At 30.9% G+C, this 14038-nt stretch overlaps 2 protein-coding genes across 3 annotated transcripts; both read right to left on the reverse strand.

The window, feature by feature from the left end:
* Window positions 1-699: 699 nt before the first annotated feature.
* LOC105130660 (cytochrome c-like) lies at window positions 700-9499 on the reverse strand. 2 transcript variants are annotated; one of them, XM_011033256.1, is made up of 4 exons: window positions 9388-9499; window positions 2174-2309; window positions 1596-1729; window positions 700-1052 (listed from the first exon to the last, which is right to left on the reverse strand). In XM_011033256.1, the coding sequence occupies exons 2-4, from the start codon at window positions 2283-2285 to the stop codon at window positions 957-959; spliced, it is 342 nt and encodes a 113-aa protein (XP_011031558.1). In that variant the 5' UTR covers window positions 2286-2309; window positions 9388-9499; the 3' UTR covers window positions 700-956. The 2 variants fall into 2 exon arrangements, with proteins under 2 accessions (XP_011031558.1, XP_011031557.1); XM_011033255.1 differs by having other exon boundaries at window positions 2174-2319; window positions 9388-9498.
* On the reverse strand, window positions 7899-9479 carry LOC105130659 (cytochrome c). Its single transcript, XM_011033254.1, has 3 exons — window positions 9245-9479; window positions 8747-8880; window positions 7899-8206 (listed from the first exon to the last, which is right to left on the reverse strand). Exons 1-3 carry the CDS (start codon window positions 9354-9356, stop codon window positions 8111-8113), a joined length of 342 nt encoding a protein of 113 aa, XP_011031556.1. The 5' UTR covers window positions 9357-9479; the 3' UTR covers window positions 7899-8110.
* Window positions 9500-14038: the final 4539 nt, after the last annotated feature.

Consider the following 14038-nt stretch of genomic DNA (forward strand, 5'->3'; position numbering starts at 1 on the left):
TGGTTATTGAACAATTTCGAAAGGGCGGCTGTGCGGCGAGCGCAAGATGGAGAGGGAAGAGGGTGGCTGTTTGGGCTCGCGAGACACGGCGGTGGTGCTTTTGAGGTTAAGGTTTCTCAAATTTAGTTTTTTTATATCACATTTTCCTTATATACTCCATGTTTTTAGATTTTTTGGCCACTGGTGATGTTAAACAATTATCCATCATTAACCAGAAAGAAGGAAAAAGAGTGAAGGATACAGAACATAGCAAATCGATCTCAGAGGGGGCATATATGGGGATAAAATAAGTAATTAACATCAGAATTACTGGCCGACATGAGAAGAAGGCTTGTAGACCGATCTGATCTGAAAACGTGTCATGAAACCAAACATGGATGATCGAAGTATGAATTTAAAAGCACAACAGAAGATCTAAGGTTACCCAGAGCAGTAAAAAACAGTATCGGATTCATACCAATCACCCACAACAGCATGAGTGGAGCTCCCAACCTATGTAAATGGCGACCGAGCAATAGGCCAAACCATTGGAGATGGGTAGAAGGGGGAGTGATTTATTCAGTTGCATTTATCCAACACTAGAAAATGAAAGCATTCCAATGTTTGCCTGCTAGAGATGCCAATACACCATTTTGCATTTCATTCAAAAGTACATTACCGTAGACCTGCTATGCATCAGGGTATATTGAAGGCAAGCGATAGCAACCATGGAAATGTTCATATACAATATCATCAAAACCAAAAACTATCATTAACAAACTGTTCATTGGTAATCCACGAACTATTCACAAAATAGAGGCACAGTAAGCTAAATGGGTCTAATGTTAAGTTTGCCAATTATGGCAACTCTTCGAAGGAGCATTGATGCAATGCTCATTGTATAGGATGGTTATTTATTGGTAAAAAAAGAAAATCTCCAGCAACTGCAAAATGGGGAGCCCAGAAGTGTGAAATGCTTAAGATGCAGTGGACTGCTTCAAGTATGCAATGACATCAGCACGCTCCTGTGGCTTCTTCAATCCATGGAAATCCTTCTTTGTTCCAGGGATGTACTGCGTAAACAGTTTTCACTACGGGTCAGCATCGCAAACTAACAAAAATAAACATGGTATAAGAGGCACAGACGCCAGTGTCAAGACACGAGTTCTTCATCTGTATGTAAGATAATCAGATGATTCAACCAGCTATAAATGCTAGGCTATCTTATCACATTGAAATGAAATGTGAAAGTTCATTTCATACACCATAGGATAAATATCATCAATGATGGGGTCACTTTACTTGATTATTCAACCTTGATCTCACAGCAAAGCCTAAACATTATAATCTACACGCTCCATGTTCTCTGTTTGCAAGTCCTTCAATTTTTAACCCAGCCTTCCTCATTAGACCTAGCATATTGTCCAGCATGTTTCTCTTCAAGACCTTGAGTTACCAAATGCTGAGTAACAATGTCATAACTTGATAGAAAACAACTAAGTTCAGGTATCATCACAGAATTATCACAAAACTTCAATGTATAAACCGTACTTAACCCGTTAGAGACGCACTGGCAAACATGCTAAGTCATACTATGCTTTAGAGTTGATTAATACCTTCTTGGGGTTGAGCAAGTAATCATACAAAGTCTTCTCCTCCCACGTGACGGCCCTGTTCTTGTTAGCAGCAGAGTAAGAGTATCCAGCAGTTGTTCCTGACTGCTTTCCAAACAAGCCATTCAGATTGGGTCCTGTACATGTAAACAGTCGAAGCTAATTAAAACCTTGAAAATACAGGAACCAAGCAAATAATTTTAACACAAATCTTAGAAGAAATTGACTATCTAAAATGTTCACTCATTAAATACCAGATCCCAAATCCCAAATCCCAATCCAAAATTATAAATATCATCCTAAAACCTTAAAAAAACACTGAAAGAAACCCACATAAATTTAATCTTTGCTTAATTAAATCCATTTCTAAACCCAGTTCCACCTCTCACCAAAATCATGATTTTCTTGCACCCATCAGACAGAGAGAGAGAGAGAGAGAGAAAACTCCACAGTTCTGTCCATCTAAACAGATTAGATCTACGAATTATTGGGGCTGAAAACATAATAATCAACAACATAAAAGACAATTTGACCTCGAAAATAGAAAGATCCAAACAAAAAGAGGGAGGCGATAAAGTTACCTTGCTTATGACCGGCACCCTTGTCGACGGTATGACAATAAGCACACTTGGTCTTAAAGATCTTCTCTCCGACTTCTGAATCGCCAGGTGGTGCTTCTGCAAACGAAGCCATTTCTTCTCTTTGAATTCTCTTTGCCTTTTGCTTTCTGCTTTCTAGAAGCGTTGTAAAATTTGCTGTGATTCAAACAATTTATGAATTCATTGATCTAACACCCAACTCACATTACATTAGATTATAATTAAATTGTTGAAAAACTTGATTTTGAGTTTATTCTAATCAAACATGCCCAAGTTAAATAATAAAATTGACTTTGACTTGGACTAAAAGCAACTGTAAGTTTACATGTTCCAATGTATTAATATTATTCTATGTTTTTACATGTTTCAATTATATAAATATTGGATTTTTTTTTCCCATGGTTATGGTTATACGTGGGAGAAAATAAGATGAGCTTTGGAAGGTGTAATGAGTTCTACTTTTATGCCTGCACCAGGCATAATTCTGCCTCAAGGCTTTCCTCGTTTGCGCGATGACAACTATACAGATATTCAAACAAACTGAAAACGAAAACAACCGGATTTGACAAGGTTTTCTCGTAGTTTTATATGTTTTGAATCAGTTGAGAGGTCAAAGCTGAACAAAATGTGACGTAATTCAGTTCAAATTATAATATAGGTTTCAGTTAGTTCTAAGTGCATTAAGGTTAAACTTTCGAAGCTACACTTAACATGGTGCTATGACTGTCGAACAGTTCGGATTAGCTGGTGCAGTGGAAACTCTATGCGGGCAAGCTTACGGAGGAGAGCAATGTCAAAAGCTTGGGACTTACTCTTACTGTGCCATCTTTTCCTTGATTTTGGTCTGTCTCCCTATATTCTTTCTATGGATGTTCACAGACAAGCTTCTTATCCTTACAGGCCAAGACCCTTCAATCTCCCATGTTGCTCGCAAATACTCTATGTGCCTCATTCCTAACTTGTTCTAATATGCTATACTTCAAGCGCTGATTCGCTACTTCCAAACTCACAGTTTGATCCTTCCAATGCTGTTTAGTTCATTTGCCTCTCTGTATTTCCATATACCTCTTTGTTGGGCTCTAGTGTTTAAAGCAGAAATGGGAATCATATGAGCAGCATTAGCCATCTGTTTATCATATTGGTTGAATGTTATCTTGCTTGGGTTATGACAGAACTGAGATCAGATGGTGACCTTTTAGTCATGAATTTGAAAAGCGGAGCTTACTTTTCTTAAGCTTGTTTCTCTACCAATGCAGAAAATGCATCCAAATAAACAATGCTCTCTTCTGAAAGGGCCCATCTAGCCTTGACTCAAAAGGTTTAAACTTTAGGAGTGCATGCAGAAAAATCTTCTACTGTATAAATTTTATTTCTATTTTATCAAATTAGAGCACGGGACAACCACGCATTAAGTTTCTTTAAAAAATGCAAAGAAAAGAAGAATGACAGCCATTTTATTATTTGAGGAAAAGTATTTCCTATTTCAACAAGAGAGCTTTCTTCTTGGTGGTTGTTTACATGGTCGGTCTCCTTTCAGGAAAGATGCGACGCCAATTGTTGAAAGCTGCAGCTGCTATACTTGTCAGAATCATACTAAAGCTTACATCAATCATTTACTCAATGTTCATGAAATGTTGGCCCAGATTCTTCTAGAAATGTACAGCATCATTGCTTACCTCTATTAGGACACTGACGCTGACATTGACGATGATGATGTTGACGGTTTATCCCTTTCATTGCAGACATAATACACACCACTATCTGGGGTTCTTCCGGTCAATAAGAGAAGCAATAAAGGAAGGCAGATTTGAGCAATTTCGGGAGATGTTTGCTGAGAAAAGGCGTATTCATCTTGCTGAAGTTGCTGTATGTGCATGATGTGCTCCTTTCTTTATCCGTTTTTTATTTTCAATTTTTTGAACTCTAACATTTTTATGTCATAACCTAATTTTGGTTTCTCAAAAAAAATATATTATTTTTCATGTAATTCTTTTAAGAAAAATATTCCTATTTTTTTTTAAAAAAATCAAAATTCAAAAAACTAATAATAATATTTCGAATTATAGAAAGATATTTTACTTACAGCGAGCGAGTTAGAATATCAGGTGAATAAATAATTTGGGGTCTTGTTAAAGAAATTTTGAAAAATATATTGAAATTGGTCGAAGACTACAAAGTTTGAGGAGCAACATGGTCAAAGTTACAAAGTTTGGCAATTCAATTTGATAGATGAGGGTTTAATTAAGAAGGAAGTTGAACATGATGGCAAAATCACAAAAAATGAAAAAGTGAAGTACATAATTGAACTTTAAAAGAGCTTGATTGGTTTAACCCGGAGCTAAAATGAAAAATGAAAGTTTATAAGTCATTTTAGTCAAAATCAAAAGGTTCAATAAGTAAAGATATATAATTGAGCTTTGGATCGACTTAATTAATATAACTAGGGATTTAATTAGAGAAAAATTAAAGTTTAAAAGTCAATTCAGGTCAAGATTGCAAGAACTATAGGTTCAGGGTCTAAAATGAATAAGCATTGAAGTTCTAAGAGGCTAATTGATTTAATCAAGGATAAAATCAAGAGAATTAAAAGTTTAAAGGGCCAATTAAGAACAAAATTGAAGAAAGAGAATTAAAAGTTTAAAGGGTCAATTAAGAACAAAATTGAAGAATATCAAAACCAAATATTTGAGGGCTTAATCGAAGAAGTCCAAGGGCATAATTGAAAGGAATCTCAAAGATTGAGACTAATTAAGGGTTTGATTGTGAAATTACAAGAAAATAGGGATCAAAATTGACTTGGAAAAGGCAAAACCCCTAATTAATACAGGTTACAAAAACTAAACCGTTGGGAAAAAAGTTGTGTATTAGGAAGAAACGAAGTCATTTTAATATGTTCAAACCCAAAAAACTAAAAAATACCAAACTATATGTCATTTAGTACTATTCACTTTCTTCCTCACTTTTGCACATTTTTGGTAGACTTCATTTCTGATTCCAAACATGTCGTTCTCTCTCTTTTAAATGAATTACTAGACTTATCATATATGGGTATAAAGTATGAGATATCTAGTTGCTAACTCATCTTGAATAGCAGTAAAATTCTACATGTATCTTCAAATACGTCCCAAACAATACATGGAGGTTTAGTTGGTAGATTTGACAAAATTTACCTAGTAACTTTAATTCTTTAAAATAATATGTTCTAAAATTCATTTGACTTAGAAATTTACCGCAATATAACTCCATATGTTCAATATCTCCTTATAAAATTTCAATTCGGTCTAATATATGGTTTGAGAAATGTGTTTAATCTCACAGAACTGGTTACAAATGTTTTAAGATCAAATTCAGACATAACTTAGTTTGTATCATGTACGGATTTCATCAAAAGATTGCCTATGTCAGATGAAAAAAAGGTAATTTAGTGTTGATGGATAGATTCAACAAGTATTCTCATTTTATGGCTCTAGTTCATTCTTATAGTGCTTATTTAGTGGCTAAGGTATTTATGAATAATATTTACAAATTACATGGCTTCTCAGCTTCTATTATAAGTGATAAAAATCTAATATTTGTTAGCCAGTTTTGTAGATAATTGTTTAAGCATCCAGGAGTTAACTAACATTACTCAACAACCTATTACTTTTATCGCTCTCAGTTTGATGGTTAGACAAAGATAGTCAATAAGTGCTTAGAAACCTATTTATGATGCATAACTAGTGATAACTCTACTCATTAGTTTAAATGATTTTCCCTTTTTAAATAGTGGTATAAAATCAATTTCTATTCTTCCACTAAAACCAATCCTTTCAAGGTTCTTTATGGATTTCCTCCACCTACTCATCGGTTTATAGATTGTAGAATGGTTAAATGAGAAAATCTAGCAACAATCTAAGTATTAATTCACTAGAAGGGTTTGTCTCTGGCAAATCTGATATATGGGTTTGCTTTAGGGTTCCTACATTCTTCTTAGAAAATAAGGTACATTTGAAAGAGAAATTGATAGAGGTTTGAATGAAAGAGACAGAGATAGTGTTTGAGAATGTAATTAAAATCATATCTTTTAAAAATTTAAATTTTTTAGTTTTTATTTTCAGATTTTTTAGCTTATATAATTTTTTTGTTTTTATTTTCAGATTTTTTAGCTTATATAAAAAAAAATTTAATAATATTATTTTAATATATTTTTAATTTTTTTTAATAATATTATTTTAATATATTTTTAAATAAAAAAATATTTTAAACTATAATTACTACCATACTTCCAAACAACTCTAAAATAACCTACAACCAATTGAAGTGATTACCTCTTAAAAATAAATGGACCGTTGTGATGCGCTCTGTTTCATTTAGTCGCTACGCAACGTTTTGCTTATTTGTCATTCGTAGCGTTTTATCTCTTCCTTTCAGTTCTTTATTTGCCTTGGAACATTTAACTTCCTGATAGTTATCAGCAGAGTCTAGGAGGAAAATCATGGCTAAATTACATGTAACTGAATTTGTCTGGGCATGAGAATATTATGAAATGATGAGCTTGAAATTCAGGAAATCTCCCTCTCTTACTCTCCCTCTCTGATTTAACTATTTTTCTGCCATTTTTGCTCGTCTGTGATCATACTTTCCATTAGCACTCCTGGAGAACATCCAAAATGGAGCTGTTAGTATTTGACTTGCTCCACCCACCCATCTGACTCACTCCATAACTTACCCATACTCATCGACGAGTCGCCTCGATTCCACTCCATTTCAATCGTTAATGTTTTGGTTATTGAACAATTTCGAAAGGGTGACCGTGTGGCGTGCGCGAGCGCGAGATCGAGAGGGTGGCTGGTTGGGTGACGAGAGACGGCGGTGATGCTTTTGAGGTTTCTCAAATTTAGTTTTTTCTTATATCACATTTTCCTTCTATACTCCATGTTTTTAGATTTTTCTGGCCACTGGTGATGTTAAATAACTATCCATCATTAACCAGAAAGAAGGAAAAATAGTGAAGTAATTAACATCAGAATTACTGGCCGACATGAGAAGACTTGCAGACCGATCTGATCTGAAAACGTGTTATGAAGCTAAACATGGATAATCGAAGTATGAATGTACATGTGCTTGGATAACGGGAAAAAGTAATCAATTTTTCTCACAACTTAACCATCGATCGTTCATATCATCCTCTCCCCTTTCTATTCAGTTCAGGATTTGAGGACAAGTTTCTCTATAACTATTTCCCCACAAAGGGAGCAGAAGTCAATTCCAGTTCACTGTGCCATGGCAACCTTTCATTACTAGGGATTACCATGGTTGCATGTAAGAAATATACTGTACTCGACAGAAAGGAAAAATAAAAATAAACTTGCATTCCCCGAACAAAGTCACTTGTAAAGGCCACTTTATCACATTTTGCATCCCAGTTCTCAGACTGCTTACAAGCCATAACAGAAGACCTAAGGTTACCCAGAGCAGTAAAAAACAGTATCGAGCAAAGTATCCCCCCTTAATGGGATTCAATAGGTAACCATTGGAGATGGGTAGAAGGGGGAGTGATCCATTCAGTTGCATTTATCCAACACTGGAAAATGAAAGCATTCCAGTAATCGCCTGCTAGAGATTCCAATACACCATTTTGCATTTCATTCAAAAGTACTTTACCATAGACCTGCTATGCATCAGAGTTGATTTAAGGCAAACAATAGCAACTATGGAAATGTTCATGCAATATCAAAACTGAAAACTATCATTAACAAACTGTTTATTGGTAATCCACCAAATATTCGCAAAATAGAGGCACAGTAAGCTAAATGAATCGAATGTTTAGTTTGCCAATTATGGCAACTCTTCAAAGGATCATTGACTATGGTTTACTTTATTGGGAAAAAAAATTATCTCCAACAACTGCAAAATGGGGAGGCTGGAATTGTAAAATGCTTAAGATGCAGTGGACTGCTTCAAGTATGCAATGAGATCAGCACGCTCCTGTGGCTTCTTCAATCCAGGGAAAACCATCTTCGTTCCAGGGATGTACTGCATAAACAATTTTCACTTTAGGACAGCAACGCAAACTCACAAAAATAAACACGGTATATGAGGCACAAACACCAGTGTCAAGACATGAGTTCTTCATCGGTATCTAAGATAGTCAGATGATTCAACCAACTATAAATGCTAGGCTATCTTATCACATTGAAATGAAATGTGAAAGTTCATTTCATACACCATAGGATAAATATCATCAATGATGGGGTCACTTTACTTGATTATTCAACCTTGATCTCACAGCAAAGCCTAAACATTATAATCTACACGCTCCATGTTCTCTGTTTGCAAGTCCTTCAATTTTTAACCCAGCCTTCCTCATTACAAGACCTAGCATATTGTCCAGCATGTTTCTCTTCAAGACCTTAAGTTACCAAATGCTCATTAACAATGTCATATAGAAAACAACTAAGTCCAGGTATCATCACAGAATTATCACAAAACTTCAATGTATAAACCGTACTTAACCCGTTAGAGACGCACTGGCAAGCATGCCAAGTCATACTATGCTTTAGAGTTGATTAATACCTTCTTGGGGTTGAGCAAGTAATCATACAAAGTCTTCTCCTCCCACGTGACGGCCCTGTTCTTGTTAGCAGCAGAGTAAGAGTATCCAGCAGTTGTTCCTGACTGCCTTCCAAACAAGCCATTCAGATTGGGTCCTGTACATGTAAACAGTCGAAGCTAATTAAAACCTTGAAAACACAGGAACCAAGCAAATAATTTTAACACAAATCTTAGAAGAAATTGACTATCTAAAATGTTCACTCATTAAATACCAGATCCCAAATCCCAATCCAAAATTTAAGCCCAGCTTCCACCTCTCACCAAAATCATGATTTTCTTGCAAAAACCTTAAACCCATCAGAGTGAAAGAGAACAAAAAAAACTCCACAGTACTGTCCATCTAAACAGATTAGATCTACGAATTATTGGGGCTGAAAACATAATAATCAAAAAAATAAAAAGACAATTTGACCCCGAAAATAGAAGATCCAAACAAAAAGAGGGGGGCGCTAAAGTTACCTTGCTTATGACCGGCACCCTTGTCGACGGTATGACACTGAGCACACTTGGTCTTAAAGATCTTCTCTCCGACTTTTGAATCGCCAGGTGGTGCTTCTGCAAACGAAGCCATTTCTTCTCTTTGAATTCTCTTTGCCTTTCGCTTTCTGCTTTCTACAAGGCGTTGGAGAGGGAGAGTTGTTGGCTTGTTTTATAGAAACTAGAGAGGAAAGGGGAGAGTTTTTGTTTTTGTTGGCTTTGCGGGCTCCTGCTTTAAAATAAAAAAAGAAAAGAAAAAAGAGAAGAATAATCGAGAGGGAGGGAGGGTGGCAACGTGGTGTGCCAACCACACACCATGAGAGAAAATTCAACTTTAACTCGTCTTCCTTACGTGGCGGCGTTTTAATGGTTGTTGTTAGCGTCGGTTTTGGAACTGCCTTCCAAATAAATACCCTAAATTTTGAAAATTATTTTTTTACTTTTTTTAATTTTAAAAATAATTTTTTAAATAAAAAATATTATTTTAATATATTTTTAAATAATACTATCAATTACTTAATTGGAAATCTTTCTCTGTTTTCTTCTTAATAAACTAAATATACCATTCACATGGTATGATGTTTATACATTTGTGTTTTTTTAACAAAACCTAGGTTCTTAATTTTGGTAATATTTTTATTTTTAATTTTAATTTTACTAATTATATTTAATATTATTTATTTTTAAATACTATAAACAATGAAGAATGTTTTTTTTTTCAAGTTAAATTAAAAAAAATTCATATGTAGAGAATATCTTGAATAATATATCCTCCAAAAAACATACCTATAGTAAGTTTTTTTTTTAAGTTTCATTTAACATATGAAATGTGTATTTGTTGTGTTTATATATATATATAAAGGTTTATTGTAACTTTGTAAAATTTGTTGGGATTCAAACAATTTATTACATTAGATTTACAATTAACTTTTTGAAAAACTTGATTTTAAGTTTGTTCTAATAAAACTTGCCCAAATCAAAAAATAAAAATAAAAATTGACTTTGACTAAGACCAAAAGAAAAATCAACTTTAGCATGGAATCAAATTGGATTTCCTTTACTTCAAAAAAAAAATAGAAAAGAAAAGGAAAGGAGTTCACCACCACACCACTTGTGCATATACTAGTTGATTAATTAAGAATACTCTAAAATGTGTCTAAAATGTGTGAGGTGTGAAAAGTACTGTTTCTCTTTTTAAAAGATTTTTTTATATATTACTTGGCTTTTTTATTTTACATGTTTTTTCTTTTAAAAAAAATTGACTCTTTTTTTTCAAAAATATCTTTACCAATTTTTTTAAATATTGAATTGATTGATAATTTAGTTATGTAATTTTTTTCTTTAAAATATTATGGATTGCTATAATATTTTCATACATGATTTTTTTTTTTTATAATTTTTTTTAAAAATGGCCTTTGTTATTTTTTTTATATTGAGTTAGTTGAGAATTTAATTTTGTATTTTTTTTTTAATATTGTAGATTATTACAGTATTTTCTTTATATGATTTTTGTTTTGTTATAATATTTCCTCACATGTTTTTTAATTATTTTTATCAAATTTATTTTTTAAATATTGAGCTGATTGAAAATTTAGTTTTAGTTTTCCTAACATGTTTTGTTTTTTCATTTTTTATCTTTTTTTTTCAAAAATTATCTTTTTTGTTGTTTGTTTTTTCAGTATTGTTTTTGTTGTTTTTTTCTATTAAAATGGTTGAGAATTTAATTTAGTTTTTTTTTTAAATAATGTCGATTGGTACAGTGTTTCTCCACATGGTTGTTTTAATGATTTTTTTCATAATTATCTTTATCATTTTTATTTTTTTTATATTAAGCTGATTAAAAATTTAGTTTTGTAGTTCTTTAAATCACATGGATTGCTACAATATTTCTTCATATGATTTTTGTCTTACTAGAGTGTTTTCCCACATGTTTTTTTTATCAATTTTTTTTAAAATTATCTTTATAGAATTTATTTTTTCCATATTGAACTGGTTGAAAATTTAGCTTTATAGTTCTTTTTTTAAACACTGTTGATTGCTACAATGTTTCTTCACATAATTTTTTTTGTTATGATTTTTTTTAAAAATTATCTTTATCGATTTTATTATTTTTAATATTGAGCTAATTGAAAATTATAATTGTAGATTTTCTCATGAAACACTATAGATTGTTACAGTTTTTCCTTGCATGGTTTTTTTTCCTTTCATTTCTTTTGTGATATTTTTTAAAATTTTCTTTGTTGATTTTATTTTATTAATATTAAGTTGGTTGAGAATTATAATTATATATTTCCTCACAAAATACTTAGTTTGCTACATTGTTTTTCTAAATGATTTTAATATTAAGCTGATTGAGAATTTACCTTTAGCTTTCTCCAGATGTTTTTTTCCCTATTTTTTTGTCTTTTTTTTCAAAATTGTCTTCTTCTTCTTTTCAATTTTTTATGTTGTTTTTTTTTATAATTATTTTTGTTAATTTTATTTTTTAAATTTTAGACTAGTTGAGAATTTAGTTTTATAGCTTAAAAAAAAAAACATTGTAAATTGTTATAGTGTTTCCCTTCATGATTTTTTTTAGAATTATTTTTGTTGATTTTATTTTTTTCACATTAAGTTGGTGGAGAATTTTGGCTTCGTATTTTTTTCTTTAACACATTGTGGATTTCTATAGTATTCCTCCATATGATTTTTTATGTTATGATTTTTTTAAAATTATTTTTATCAATTTTATTATTTTTAATATTGAGCTAGTTAAGAATTACAACATTAGATTTCCTCATGAAACACTATAGATTGCTATAGTGTTTCCCTACTTGATTTTTCCTTTCTTTTTTAATGATTGTTTCTAAAATTATCTTTGTTAATTTTATTTTTTTAATATTAAACTGGTTAAGAATTTAGATTTATAGTTTTTTCTTTAAAAATATTTTGGATTGAAATAGTTTTTTTTCATATGATTTTTTCATAAATACATGATAATGCACAAGCATGCCACAAGACCGCGGTATCGTGCGAGCATGACATCTAATGCACTTCATTGTATATAGAAAGTTTTTTAAAATGTAAAGAAAAACATGTAGGTGTTGGCAATGTATTTTTACTTGCTAGTAAAATTTTGGTTTCAATTTTAAAATTTAATGTATTTGAATTATTTTTGTAATTATTAAAATTATGATATTTTCAGGTCAATACAAGCTATTGTGTCAAGCTCTTAACTTAACTAGACAAGAAAGATAAATACATGAATCATTAATGTATTTATTTAATTAAGATTAAAATGGTATTATTCAAATGATATTCATAAAATAAATTGATCAAATAGAATTTGAAAATCAATATATTTTGAATTCAATTTCTAAATTTTAAATAATAACTAAAATAAATTATTAATTAATTTAAGAATTTCATAAAGTAATATAATTATAATGTGTTAAATAAATTAATTAAAAATTAAAATGAAAAAAAAAACATGTCAGTACATACTTAAAAGCTAAAGACAAATCACCCCTCTTGTTTTCATTATTTTTTTCTTAATAAAGTAGACAATAAGTTGTATGTATTAACAGGTGACTCGTCACGTGTTAAAAAACAGACTATATTATAACCACCATTATAATGGTTAAGAAATTAGAAGAGTAGGGTTTTGAGCTTTAAAATTCATTTGTCAACCAATTTTCATAAAAAAAAAGTATCTATAGATAAAAAGAAAAAAATATCATCTCAACTCAAAACACCTTTAAATTAGTTAAAAAATATAAAATCAAATAAAAAAAAATACCAACCTACTTTTTCAAGCAATAAAAAGATCAAAAACCACCATTATTAAATTTTTCTTGTCTAATGAAATTATTTGATAGCAACCTTGGTCATTTTAGTTATTAAAATCAAGATAATCAATAATTTTTTCTCTTCGTATTATTTCCAAGTAAGTTTCTCTTTCTTCTCTCCATATCAATAATTGAAAAATAAACAAAAATAAATCTTGAGATAAAAATAAAAATGGTTGTGAAGTTGTGATTATTCATATTTTTTTCGTGTTTTACATTTTAATCTCCTGTCTATTAATTTGATATATATATATATATATATATATATATATATATCATAAATTTAAGCCTAATTTCATTTAATTAGGTTATAGAAGTATCTAATTAAAAGAAAAAAAAAATAAAGATAAAAAGAAAAATATCATATAACTTCACTATTTATATAAATAGTAAAGCATCATCATTAAACCCAAATCTTATAGCTTATTAGTTAATAATATCTTTAAATTTAACCTTTACTCAAACTTAATTATGAAAAATTCAAGCAGTCAACATTGAACCTACGCCCTCCCCTTTCCATACAAGTGTGCCAAAAGTCATCTTTTTTATATATCTACATGAAAATTGCATTTGTAATGAGTTAATGCAACCGAGAAGTTGATCAGCTAAACTGATAAATTAGTTGATTCAATAACCTTAATCCCTCAACGAGAGATCATAATCCAAGGTTAGATATAGCAATATATTTCGTTGTGAATGTTATTATAAAAAAGAGAAAAATAATTTGTTATAGAATAGAGAGTTAAGAGCTTTTAGGGTTTCTTACATCTTATTCTTGTAAAGGATAACATAAAATCCAATTCAAGATATCTTTAAACAAAGAGAATATTAAAATTGAAAGAAAAACTAATTTGAATTGATGTTTTACTCTTTCTTCTACTGTAGATTTACTTTTTCTTTTTCTTTTTTGTCATTTTGATTTTTTTTTTCAATTAAGTTCTTTTACATT

The sequence above is a fragment of the Populus euphratica genome, unplaced genomic scaffold (assembly GCF_000495115.2).
Source record: "Populus euphratica unplaced genomic scaffold, PopEup_1.0 scaffold29.1, whole genome shotgun sequence".
NCBI classification, from domain to species: domain Eukaryota; kingdom Viridiplantae; phylum Streptophyta; class Magnoliopsida; order Malpighiales; family Salicaceae; genus Populus; species Populus euphratica.